This window comes from Sus scrofa, chromosome 3 (assembly GCF_054392235.1).
Source record: "Sus scrofa isolate SSC_HxYL_T2T_F1_AM1 chromosome 3, Sscrofa_HxYL_maternal_Yorkshire_Landrace_v2.0, whole genome shotgun sequence".
Lineage (NCBI taxonomy): Eukaryota > Metazoa > Chordata > Mammalia > Artiodactyla > Suidae > Sus > Sus scrofa.
In genome coordinates this window covers 86,227,118-86,241,214 of record NC_139385.1, presented here as the reverse complement: position 1 = coordinate 86,241,214, position 14,097 = coordinate 86,227,118, and the positions used below count along the sequence as shown (strand labels likewise).

Below are 14,097 nucleotides of genomic sequence, written 5' to 3'. Positions count from 1 at the left end.
AGTGCAAAGGCCAACAGAGGAAAGCCCAACAAAGGCTCCTGGAAGCACAAGGAGGCCAAGGCAGCTGGAAGCAGAGCAAGAATGGAGACCGGACTCTGCAAGTCATGAGGATGACTTATGTTTTCACCCAGAGTTAAAGCAGACTTACTTTCACTTATGGCTTACGGTCAAGGATCGAGCATCAACTTAACAGAGGTGTTTAAAAATCCAAATGAATGAAAAAAGACTAATGGCTGGGGAAGCCTAAAGACCACTGTGAATACACTCAACTAAGTTCCAAATATTTTATTTTCTTATTCATACAGTATGAAGTTTTCTAAAGATCCCACAACATGATGTTTCATGCAGAAGAAAAACTAAACATTCAACATAATCCATCCCTCCCCCAACCCTCCCACACACTCTAAAAAAAAAAAAAAAAAGAAAAAAAAAAGAAAAAAAGAAAAAGCCCTCATTACCCAGTAAGGAAATAATGTTTGCACTATTTTCTGTAACGCCAGCCAAGATATGCACAAGCAAGAGAAATAGAAAGCATTTGCTAAAATATTTGTAACAAATACTTATGTACAAAAAATTCACAAAAGACTAGCTCCCCCCTTGAAGCAGAGCACATGGCAGTTGACACTGGAACAGATCAAACCACTGGCTGGGATTATAAGCCACGTACTGATCCAGAGGAAGAAAGTTACATGTAGTGGAGATTTTCAGTTTGAACATTAACATTTCCAAAGTTTGGCAACATTATGTTTTAAAATTATGCAAATTATGTAAACAAGAGGTACATTTTAAATCGATCTACATGCAAAACTCCATGTCATGCAAGGACACCAAGCACCGGGATTTCTCTCACAGACAGAGCCCATGGCGTGCAGCACTCAGTTGAAGGAACAGCGATGGCAGGCGCGTGTGCCCAATTTGAGATTCTTTCACTGATTTGACCTGCCCTTTCCCACTCAAGATGAGAAAACCAGTTTTCTAGAAAAACTATGTAGGGAAAGACTACAGTCCTACAAAGCTAACCAGAATGTTTGCTTCCAGCCAATAGTACCTTTGCAGAAAAGGGAAGGGATAATATCAAGTGGTGGAACATGGTACACTACTTTTATATCACACAAATTTATTAAATTACCCATCACCTATACGGGCAAATCAAGAAAACCATCATGCACTCTCTATGCCTTGCAGTAGAGAAATTTAAGAAGTATAAATTTGGATATAATTTTGCTCATCTGTGGCATATGGATTTGTAAGGTTTCTCCCATGTAAGTCGTACGTGTATGTGGGTGTATAGATACATACATGCACATTAACTATCACCAGTTTCTAGATTAGTTGCAAGGTTTTTGAAACACAGAAGGGAAGTTTATGGTTCAAACATAAGTTTAATGACAGTTTACCACCCATGTAATGAAACAAATAAATGGATAACCCTAAGCAGTTACGTGATCATCGCAGGAACTCTGCATTATGTCTAAGAGAAGTCAGGACCGCCTTAAATGGCTTCTGTCCTTCACAAATAGAATCGCAACTAGCTTGACACTTACTCGGGGACATCTAATGAAATGTAACACTCCTAGCTGTGAAGTGACAGAATGAAGTGGCCATAAGCTCTGTGCAGTCACTGAAAGCAAGCACGAGCTCTTGGCGGCAGCTCTGAACTACACTTTCTCCTCAAGCAGATGTGGGAAAAACTGCTCAGCAATGAGACACAGTCCCCAGAAATCTATCATAGGTATAAAGCTACAAACTCCTTTGTTACAAAAATGTAATCAAGGTAAATAATAAGATGTTAACAAATGCTTTGTCAATCTCTCAAAGGAGAAAGCACAGGAAAAGGAGAACAGCTGGCCTAACACCCGGCTTGAATTGTACAATCTTTGATCTATACATAAAACTGTGTGAAATAAAAGTAAGGATGTTGAATGTTCTGCTTGGCACTTTTGTATTCTATCATTTTGTTTCAGAATCAAGTATATTAAATTAAAGCCAACCTACTACACATATAGAAAGCTACATATATCTATATATAAATATTTACATATGTATATATAGATACTTTCTTGTTATAAAAGATGAAGAAAAATAAATTAAAAAGCCAACCCCTTCCCTTTCTTCACCACATTGATATGCTCTTTTCATGCTGCTGTCCTTCAGACTTTAAAGTGCTACACTGAGTTATTGAGAGAATAAGAGTTCAATAACACTTAGTTGGCTTCATGAGGCTCATGTTGGAAAATGTGGCTTCACAGAGAAAAATACTTCCATTTAAATACACAGAGAGCATTGCTGGACGTCTTGAGCAGATCTTCAGAGATGGAGAAGAAAGCAAAAGTGTTGGGTGGTGCTCTTTAAAGGAGAGTCACACGTCTACCACCATCTTTTTGTGGATATCTAAGCCGCCTACAACCTGCAACAGAGAACAAGGCAATCTTGACTGTGTTCGTGGGACTCCTCTTTGCATCTTCTAAAACCAGAGTCTAAAAAACATACTGCTTTAGCCATTTCTAGAAGCTGTTGTGTTTTTACTCCCCAACGCTCGCACGAATTTCCATGGCTTCTCTCTCTCCCAGGGCAACAGGCATTTTTTTGTGCTCTAGCACAAGGGCTGGCAACATTTTCTATCAAGGGCCAAGTAGTAAACATTTTAAGTTGTGTAGGCCACATAGTTTCTCTTGAATTTTCTTCTTCCATCTTTTTTTTAAAAAACAACACTTTAAAACATAAAAAACTTTTTTTTTTTTGGCTCAAAAATAAAACAGGCTGCAGGCAGGATCTGGCCTACTCTTTCACTGGTTCTTTTGACACAGCCTTTAGTAGCTGAAAATTAAATGCTAATCGGATGTTACCATAAAAGTTGTTAAAAACCAAATCTGGGCTTCAATGTCAGTCTGTTCTTAGAAAGTATCAAAAGGCACAGCTGAATAACATTTTTGCACGTTTCTTTCCCCTGGAGTCGAACACATGTAGAGCTGTTAGAGACATCTCAGTGAGCACTGACATGGCAACTGGAGAATGTTATTACTTGTATTTTATTTGGAGGATAGGTTTTATTAAGTATAATTCACATACACAACATCATGTTTGTGAGATTAATCCATGCTGTTGCATGTAGCTGCATCTGATTTATTTTAAACTTTATTTTTAAATTTGAAAAATAAAGCTTAAACAGCCAGCTAGTTCTACAAGCCCTGTTATGAAAACAGAAGTTTGCTATCCTGCTTAGAATTTTTCCTCCTATCTGATAAATTAGTTAACCATTCAACTTTATAAGTTGCACCCAATCTAGTTACCATCCTCTCCACTGTTCACTTGGTTCTTGTGGGTTAATAACCTTTTCTTTTTAATCCATTTGATTTCAGTGGAGTTTTGAGAGGAAGCAAAAATAAATACATGTTCAATCCACCAACTTTAATCCTGTCACTATCATATCTAATATCTGCGTATGGTAAAGTACTCTGAAATTTTTTTTGGAGGGGGGTGCTGTGCCCAAGGCATGTGGAAGTTGCTGGGCCAGGAATTGAACCTGCACCCCAGACAGTGACCCAAGCTGCTACAGTGACACCACCAGATCCTTAAGCCACTGCACCACAAGGGAACTCATTTGAAAATCTTAAAGTAGGAATGTAGTGTGTGATCTTTTAAAGTAACTTGTCCAGGGAGTTCCCATCATGGCTCAGCAGTAGCGAACCTGACCAGTATCCAGAGGATGAGGGTTCAATCCCTGGCCTCACACAGTGGGTTAAGGATCCAGCATTGCTGTGAGCTGTGGCAAAGGCCAGCAGCTGCAGCTCCGATTTAACCCTCAGCCTGGTAACTTCCATATGCAGCGGGTGTGGCCCTAAAAAGCAAAAAATAAAAATAAAATAACTTGTCCATTTTCTTTCACTGTTACAGCTTAAGAAGTCTTAGTAAGAACTCAAATTATGAGCTTGATAAAAGTTTTTAGAAACTGGTTTAAAATGCAAAATAAACATTTCCTTCCTTCTTGAACTACGCCCTCCAAGAATACAACTAAAGCAATCACACATGGTGGGAAAAAAACCTCAAAGCTCAGCTTATATCTTTAGTACAAACAGCATCATTTCTATACCTAAAGATGTATTTTAATATCCTTCCAATGTAAGTGATTTACATGTAATTTTTTTCTTAATCTTTTGAAGGAGAGGACAGAAGGGAGTCCAGAGGCCTGACCCCCACACATCCCTGCATTTTCTGAAGTTCTTCACTTTCCAAACTGGTGAAGTTTATTTATTAGGCCTCACTTAACTTCAGCCGTGTCTTCCTGGAATCAATTATTTGGCAACTGTCACTAAGCCTGCTCTGGCATTAACCTCATAATCCTATTGATTTCCTCCAAGGTAAATGTGGGGGTTTTATCAATTTCTTCCTGGGCCAGTAGGGAGTGATTCCCAGTCTGGTCATTACTGAGAAAGAGGCCCCAGGCAAGTCAGGGCCTGCCTGCAAGACCATCTGGGGATTCCTTCTTCCCACCTTGGCCCTTCCCAGGCTGCAAGAGACCAATTTTCATGTAATTTTAAGATATATTTTATATTTCAAAATTGCAAGTAGTTTTCACTTATAAACATCCCTTCCACAGCATTCCAGCCAAGAGTCTCTCATTCTTGTTTTGTTCCCTTCAAAGGACTGGAATTTCTTTTTTTCTCTTCTTTTGAACTACAGGCAGTGGCTACTATCTATGGCGCCACTACCAACTCAGTCTCAAGCCTATCTAACTCTTTCAAAAGACCGCACCTCGTCTTCAATTAGAGCGCCACCCTACTTTTTGAAACAAAATGCAAACAGAATATTCCCTTGAAATGAAGGAAGCTACTTAAAAGATAATGTGAACTGTTTAAATACCAAAGTAGTTACTTAAGTCCTTACATAACACACAACCAAAGTCATTTGTTTTCCCTTGTGTGGTCTAAATAAATAATGTAAAAGAGGAGGAAAATCGTCTAGAGAAGCATCCAGTCATGAATGAAAATTTTAAGTTTTTCGTTATCATTGCCTCTCCTCTGGATTCTCCAATATCTCTAGCTTGCAGCTAAAGCTGCTTATAACACATCCAAAAGTTCGGATCCTGCTTTAGGGGTAGGAGTAAAGAAGAGAAGCAGTAAACCGCTACCCCAGATCACCAGAACTACCCATCAATAGCTCAGAACATTGAGCTATTGCCTAGCTGCTAAGTTTAAGATGTACAGGGACTCCATTTCTGCTGTCCACAGGAAGGCAAGCCCTGGGATTCCTAGCTGAAACTAAGAACACATTATTTCCCACAAAAGAATTTTCAAATAACCTAGTTCTTTATTTGGGAGGCTATCAATAAGTAAAAATTATTAGCGGCATCTTATTAGACAATCGCTGAGAATACTGGATTCCTGAGAATAGCAATTATTAACAATTAAAACAAAGAACATTGCAAAAACTCTGAATAAGGAGCAATTAAGCAAAACCAAACAGAAATTTCTAGGGCAGAATACTGTAAGGAATTCTTTATTAAGTGATTTTTAAAATGTTTTTGTGAAACGTTAACTAATGAAGAATCAGCTCTTTGGTACTTACAGCACAGAATTCTTCAAAAGATATTCTTCCATCTCCATCCTTATCTGCATTTATTATGGTTTTGTCTACGATCTGCTGTAACTGTGTATCTTTCAGATTGTTCCCCACCATCATCTTCAACACCTGGAAGAGTTCCCCATTGGAAATATAGCCATCCTTATCCATGTCATAGATACGGAAAGCAACTAAAAAAAAGAATAAGGACAATCAATGGCAATTATTAAGGTAATCACAAAGGAATATGTTCAGTGACAAAGAAAACAGTTGCCAAACATTTAAAATTCTGACTATGAGGACGGCCCCTTCCTACATAGACATGTTTGTTATCTTTAAATGAAAACTGCTGGTTAAGAGTATATGGGCTAGAGAGGAGTTCTCGTTGTGACGCAGCAGAAACAAATCTGACTAGTACCCATGAGGATGCAGATTCGATCCCTGGTCTCACTCAGAGGGGTCAGGGATCCAGCACTGCCATGAGCTGTGGTGTAGGCTGCAGGCACGGCTCAGATCCCACGATGCTGTGGCTGTGGCATAGGCAGGAAGTGGCAGCTCCATTTGAACCCTAGCCCCCAAGGGTCAAACTTCCATATGCCACAGGTGCGGCCCTCGGCCCTAAAAAGCAAAAAAAAAAAGAGCGAGAGTATATGGGATAGGAAATCAAGACTGCCTGGGCCAATTAGTGTAGCCTAGAAGTAAGTTATTTAACCTTCCTAAGCTTCATTTGCTGCACATACAAAATTGGGGCCATGGGAGCTTCCACTGTGGCGTGACAGGATCAGCAGTGTCTTGGGAGCACTGGGACGTGGGTTTGATCCCAGCCTGGCACAGTGGGTTAAGGATCTAGCATTGCTGCAGCTGTGGCTTAGTTCAAGGCTGTGGCCCGGATCTGATCCCTGGCCCAGGAGCTCCATATGCTGTGGAGCAGCCAGGGGCGAAAAAAAAAAAAAAAAAATGGGGCTATGGAAGTTCACATGTGGCACAGCAGATTAAGGACCTGATATTATCATTCCTGTGGTGTGAGTTGGATCCCTGGCCTGGGAAGTACAGGCAAAAAAAAAAAAGGTTGTAAAATTGGGGCTACTAACACCTCCCAAATTCTTTAAAGTACTGAATGAGATAATATACAAAGATAGCAACTGCTATTACCATTCTCATTTATATCAAGAGTTCACTTGCAAAGGATGTCTGCATATATCCTGTTTCCCTGAGAACTGTTAATGACTACAGCATCTCTCTAATTAAGAGCTGAAGATTTCAGCTCTAAGAGCTAAAAAGGTTATCATTCACTATAACAGAGGCGGGGTACATAAACCGAAACGGTGAACGTCCAGCTAAATATTTCTGAATACAGGGAGTGTAAATGTAGTTAACCAAATCACATTAAGAGCATTTTGGAGTTCTCTTGTGCAGCAGCAGGTTAAAGGTTTAGCATTGTCGTCTGCTGTGGTAAAGGTTCGATCCCCTGGCCTAGAAACTTTTGCATGTCCTAGGTGCAGCCAAAAAAAAAAAAAAAAAGAAGAAAGTCCAAGATCATTTATTCTCACTTTCATGCCAAAATTCTATCGAAACTATAAATGGAGTACAACCTTTAAAAAGTGTGAATCATTATATATTGTACACCTGTAACTTGTATCAACTACACTTTAATTAAAACAAAAAACCCTCCAAGACAGAGTTCATGTGGTTATTTTCAGAAAGAAATTCTATTTTCCTTCTATCCAAAAGCAACACTGACACATCATTAAAAAATACTAGTTGCAAATGTCCAAGGCTTCTTCAGAATGTAAAATTTCTGTTATGTCTACTAAAGGTCTAGAATAAAAGACATCTTTTAGAATATTTTAAAAGGAGGTTACAATGCAGTATGGGACAGTGGTCTAAGAGGGAGAATGAAGTCAGTCAAGAAAAATACTTACACCTCAACTTCTGTTCCTTATCTCCTTTGACACTGAACTGAGAGACTCCTTCAATGAACTCTGAATAAGAATAAAAGATGTTAACAAATCATGTTTCCTTTTTTTTTTCTTGAGAAGTTACAATTTTTCACAAAGAGAAACTACATACCCATGTACAAAAACGCCTATATACTCATAAAAGAGTATTTTCTAGCTACAAAAGAAAGTATTACTAGCAGTGTTCAAAATTGAAAAAGCCAAACTGAAACTTCAACAAGGTTCCATATGTTTTTGAAAATTTGAACTTGCAATTCTCAGAAGTAAAATCAATTTGAACAAAAAAAATTTTTTTAGCCTTTTTTTTTTTTTTTTAGGGCCATACCCTCGGCATATGGAAGTTCCCAGGCTAGGGGCTGAAATGGAGCTGCAGCTGCCAGCCACAGCCACAACAACGCAAGATCCAAGCCACGTGCGACCTACACCACAACTCATGGCAATGACGGATCCTTAACTCACTGAGCGAGGCCAGGGAATGGACCCGCATCCTCATGGATCCTAGGTGGGTTCATTCACTGAGCCACAATGGGAATTCCTGAACAAATATTTATAAAGTGCCACAGAGCACAACACTTTATTAAACATATTATTTAAGCTAGTTAACTCTTTTTTCTTGAAATATGACTATAAAAGAGGTCTTTAAAAAGATAAATGTTGTTTGGCAGAAAAAAAAAAGTTTGGATTTCTGGTTCCAAAATTCAGAATCTAAATGTAAACTGTTGGAAGTTTCATGACAAATGGTCCTTTTTCTTTACTGCATGCTAAACACTAAATCATAATCAGTTTAGAGCCCTTTACTTGTAATAATTCAATTTCTGAAACTAAAATGACACAATCTGATTCCCTGGTGAAATATTTATTTAAAGTGTAGAATCAAATGTAAAATTATGTACCACATTAATATTAGCAAAAGCACTATAAAGTGTCCTGGTAGAATTGAGATTAACTAAATTAATCCTGTCTATGATAATACTCATATCCTTATTACTACAGCTTATTTTTTCTATTGCTGACTTCGTCTCATTCTTTATAAAATATTTTTTAAATGTAGTTTCTAATATTTTAAGTTTCCCTAAATTGAGACTATTTTTCTCAGAATAAAAGAAATACTAAATCCTATTTCTTTTATATTACCTTTAAGAATAATCTGATCATCTACAACCAAAAAATAAAAGATCCTATTAGTTCATTAAGGTTCCTATATCACAGATGCTGAGGTTTAACATAACCTATTATTATAAGATTACCAATAAATAATATAAAGATATGCAATAAAAACCAATTTTTTCATACATTTTTGTACATAGAGCTATAGGGCTATTCAAAGATTATCTAACTTGTAGTTTAAAAATAACTACTTCCTTACCTTTAAAGTCTACTTCTCCATTCCCATCTGTGTCGAATATATCTATTACTCGCTGTACTAAGGGATTTTGTTGTAACTCAGGCAGAGACATGAACTCTTCCACACTCAAAGAGCCAGAATTGTCCAAATCGAGCTTCTTAAATCTCTTTCCTAGCCTTTTAATTTCATCAGCATCAACTAAAAAAGCAAAGAGAAAGAGGTAGCAAAAGTTATCAAATGATTTTATGATAATTATAGGGAAAAAAATTCAGCAGTTATCCAATAATTTAATATCCAATATAATTAAGAGATGCACATACTATTGACTAATTTCTTACAACAAAGAAAATATATAAAAAAAATTGTTTTGGTTACCCTTTTGTTTGTTTACACCCGCCATAACATACAACCAACTGCATGCTAAGCACCACAATATTACAGGACTGACAAAGCTAAGCTGATCATGGAAGTCACGTGGTTCCTACCAGGCAGACTAAATCAATCTCTGCTATGTACCAAAGCACTCTGATGTTCACTTATCTTTTAAAATTTTAATTTACTTTTTCCCCAAGAGTTCATGGTTCAAAAATTTGAAAATGATATGAATAGTTCAATATTTCAAAACATCCCAAATAAAATCTAACATTTATTTTTAAAATTTTACTAAAAATTCTTAAAATTCGGAGTTCCCGTTGTGGCTCAGTGGTTAACAAATCCAACTAGGAACCACTGAGGTTGCGGGTTTGATCCCTGGCCTTGCTCAGTGGGCTGAGGATCCAGCATTGCTGTGGCTCTGGCGTAGGCTGGAAGCAACAGCTCCGAATGGACCCCTAGCCTGGGAACCTCCACATGCTGTGGGTGCAGCCCTATAAAGACAAAAAGACAAAAAAAAAAAAAAAAAAGAAAAGAAAAAAAAAACTTAAAATTCTATATAATTTTTAAAGGTTGCTTTCCATTTAACTGTTATTACCAATATCCTAAAAATTAGGCACAGGGCTTTGAAATAGATCAAACCCACCTTGACAGCACCATGAAATGTTTCAGATCTGCACTTAGTACAAGCTAAATATTATTTTATTTTATTTTATTTTATTTTTGTCTTTTTGCCATTTCTTGAGCCGCTCCCGAGGCATATGGAGGTTCCCAGGCTAGGGGTCGAATCAGAGCTGTAGCCACCGGCCTACACCAGAGCCACAGCACACAGGATCCGAGCTGAATCTGCGACCTACACCACAGTCACCACAGCTCACGGCAACACTGGATCCTTAACCCACTGAGCAAGGCCAGGGATCGAACCCGCAACCTCATGGTTTCTAGTCGGATTTGTTACCCACTGCGCCACGACGGAACTCCAGTACAAGCTAAATATTAAAGAACAAATTCCAACTTGTGGCATCAACTTTGATAAAAGATTTTTCGTGTTGCTTGGGATTACACTGCCTTAAAACAGATGAACAAGGAAAAACAAACAAACCTCACCCTCTTGACTCATCTTGTGACTCAGAGATACTCTTTTTCATATGTTTTGCCAGGCTGAAACTCATGTTATTTTTCTACTTTTTGTAAGGATGTCTTTGAGAGGACTATCTCTTTAGGAGTTGAAAGTGCCTACATACTCAATTTAAATTACATATTCAATTTAAACTACATTATACAAAATACTTTAACAGATAATTCTATAAAGTCCTATACATATACAACTTAATATATTAAACCTTAGATCTTTTGATATAAGGTTTAATATAAATAAACCAATATATCAAATGATATATATATATCATTTGATATATTTATAAAATATAGTTATTACTATGGAATGTTTACATAGAAAACACCAAGTTAAACTGTTAAGACCTTACCCAATCAATGCTTTTAGAAAGCTCATGCTGACACAGTAAATATAAATAAATACTTCTAACTGGGCACATGAATACTAGAGTATAAGTATTAACAAAGATAGACGGCTACTTATTCACTCAACATCTTCTCAAATGAAGAAACATTAACTGTCTCTCTCTCCCCATATATATATATAGTCATTTAGGAGAAAAAGAATATGAGAGATTCCCAGAGTAGAGAAGAGATGGAGGCCTGTGGCTCTTCAAGCACTGTTATTACTACACACACACACCGAGCTACAACTCTACTGTTAGGCTTAACGGTAAAAACAACTTTAAGCCTAAATTCCTTTAGGTGGTTTTCAGAATGAAAAGGAAAATAAGTACACAGAATGGTGTCCTCAAATTTTAGCCAATTTTCAAAAATTGTACAATAGTAATTAGCAGCAACAAAACTACTGTTCCTTCAGGAAATTCTTTTAATAGCCATTTTATAAATAATGTATTACCTAGTAACACATTAATGATTTAAAAACAAAATGAAGCAAGTCGTACTGAATCCTCTGACCAATAATAATATTTTCAAAGAAACAACTAAATGTAATGTGGGATCCTGAAAAGAATTGTGGAAAAGAAAATTTTCCAATGTCACCATTTCACTAAAAAATACAGTGTAACAGCATTGTAACAATGTTAGTTCCTTGATGTTGATAACTGCTCTTTAGGTCTGTGAGATGTTAACATTGGGGGAAGGTGGGTGAGGGATTTCTGTTAACTTTTTCAAAATTTCTCCTTAGTCCCCTCCTTGTCTTTCATGACTGAAACTTTTACCCAATATTTTATAAAATGTCCCTCAGTTTGAACCTGCTAATGTTTTCTCATGATTAGAATCAATTCAGCATTTGGGCCAAGAATATCAGAGAAATGATGAGATGTCCTTCTCAGCGCATCCTATCAAGGGGTTTATGACGTCAGCATGTCTTTGATCTAGTAATGTTGACTTGGATCACTTGGCTAAGGTGCTTCCTGCCAGACTTCTCCACTATGTATCTATTAACTTCCCCTTTATATTAAAAAAAAAAAAATACTGGGGTCATGAGAGGAGTGGATAATCCTAATTTCTCCTCAAATCCCAATCTAATTTTAGCACCCATCTGGGTAGGTCTACCTGCAAAATATTACTATGGTATGTGCCTAATAACGCTTTTTTCCCCTTATTATTAGTTGAAACTTTTTTTTTTCTTGTCCTCTTAGGACCACACCCTCGGCATATGGAGGTTCCCAGCTAGGGGTCTAATCAGAGCTGTAGCTACAGCCTACACCAGAGCCACAGCAACGCCATATCCGAGCCACATCTGCAACCTACACCACAGCTCATGGCAATGCTGGATCCTTAACCCTCTGAGCAAGGCCAGGGATGGAACCTGCAACTTCATGGTTCCTAGTTGGATTCATTTCCGCTACACCACCATGGGAACTCCTGAAACGTTGTTTTCGGTTTTTGGCTATGCCCACAATATATGGAAATCCCTGGGCCAGATACTGAACCCATGCTACAGCATTGACCCAAATCACTGCAGGATCCTTAACCTGCTGAGCCACAACTCCATGTTCCTGCTTTTATTTATTTTTTTTAAACTGTCCCTATTCCCTATTTTTTTTTTTTTCTTGTCTTTTTAGGGCTGTACCCTTGGCATATAGAGGTCCTCAGGCTTGGGGTCAAAGAGAACCACAGCGGCAGCCTAAGCCACAGCCATAGCAATGCCAGATCCGAGATGCATTCTCAACCTATGCCATAGGTTGCGACAACACTGGATCCTTTAACCCACTTGAGTGAGGCCAGGGATCAAACCTGCATTGTCATAGATAATAGTCTGGTAGGTTACCTCTGGGCCACAATGGAACCCCCCTATTTCTTTCTTTATTCAGTTATTTTTATCAGCATGGATCCATTGATACTTATTTTACCCTATGGCTTAAAATCTAATGTCATTGTTTGTGAGTCAAATTATTCTAGCTTTGTTCTTTAGTTATTTACTATCTCGAAGTTGGCTCCTGTATGATTTTCCAACAATCCCCATTTTGAGCATTTCCTTATTTTCTGGAAGCACAAAATGTTCCAGTCTCATCCTAACTATACATTTCTAAAGAGATCCCCTGATCTCTTTTGTATGGCAAGATATTTAGCACTATACTATAGAATGAAAACTATAAACCCCTAGTGAGAGATCTCAGAATCTCTATCATACAGATACTGTGGAACCTGCCATCAGCTATGATGAAATTACCTACAGAGAAACATTTGTTGAATAACTCTTGTAAAGACTACCACAAGAACAAAGCCTTAGAATGCTGTCAACATAAGCAATTAGGCAGCCCCTTTTTTCAACAAAAAGATTAAATGTTTTGAAGCCTTTTGTAAAATTCATCTCCTACAAAATAAAGACTGTATTTCCAATGTTATCCCAAACAAGAAATCAAAACCACCAGGGGGTGCAGTAGAGACCATTACAGATACAATTTTCATGAGCAGCTCCAAAAATATCCCCAAATTTTATAATAATCTGGAATATAGATTAGAGTTTGACAACAAAATAAAGCTCCCTGTTACTATCAAGGAAGAATCAAAACAGCATATTATGAAATGCAGACATGCGTACTGTCTTTTTTCTAAAAATGAAAAACTTTCATCCACTTAAAAGGTTTAGATTTTAGGGGTATATCATAATTTTCTAAAGCAAGAGGCAACATATGCTTTTAATGTTTCTAGATTTAAATTATTACATACTTTAAAAATGATTACCAAATACACGAGAGCTAAACAGCAGCATCAACTAAAGAATTATCAAGTTGTAATCAAAAATGGTAAGAAATTTTAAACCAACTTTGAGAAATAACTGATATTCTAAAAATGCATTATTAGACATAGGTTCTGACAAATGTATACACTTAAGCAAGCATCACTACAATCAAGACAAAAAAGCACATTTCTATCACGCCAAAATGTTCCCTTGCCCCCCCCCCCTTTTGTTGTTGTCTTTTTTTGCCATTTCTTGAGCCGCTCCCGAGGCATATGGAGGTTCCCAGGCTAGGGGTCGAATCAGAGTTGTAGCTGCCGACCTACACCAGAGCCACAGCAACTTGGGATCCGAGCCGAGTCTACAACCTACATCACAGCCACCACAGCTCATGGCAACGCTGGATCCTTAACCCGCTGAGCAAGGCCAGGGATCAAACCCGCCCTCTCATGGTTCCTAGTCGGATTCTTCAACCACTGCACCAGGACGGGAACTCCCCACCTTGGGCCCTTTCCAGTCAATCACACACACACCACTCCCTCCCCACCACAACCCTAGACAATCACTGTTCTGTTTTCTGTAACTAATTTCTGTCTAGA

At 37.8% G+C, this 14,097-nt stretch overlaps 1 protein-coding gene across 2 annotated transcripts in view; it reads right to left on the bottom strand.

Annotated features, from left to right (window-relative positions):
* Positions 1-270: 270 nt before the first annotated feature.
* Positions 271-14,097, bottom strand: part of PPP3R1 (protein phosphatase 3 regulatory subunit B, alpha) — a 63,453-nt gene continuing 49,626 nt past the window's right edge. For both annotated transcript variants that reach the window (XM_021087426.2, XM_085016124.1), the window contains 4 exons: positions 8,884-9,060; positions 7,482-7,541; positions 5,566-5,750; positions 271-2,407 (listed from right to left, as the gene is read on the bottom strand). In XM_021087426.2, coding sequence (XP_020943085.1) covers positions 2,360-2,407; positions 5,566-5,750; positions 7,482-7,541; positions 8,884-9,060 — 470 coding nt within the window. In that variant the 3' untranslated portion in view covers positions 271-2,359. The remainder of the gene's footprint in view (positions 2,408-5,565; positions 5,751-7,481; positions 7,542-8,883; positions 9,061-14,097) is intronic.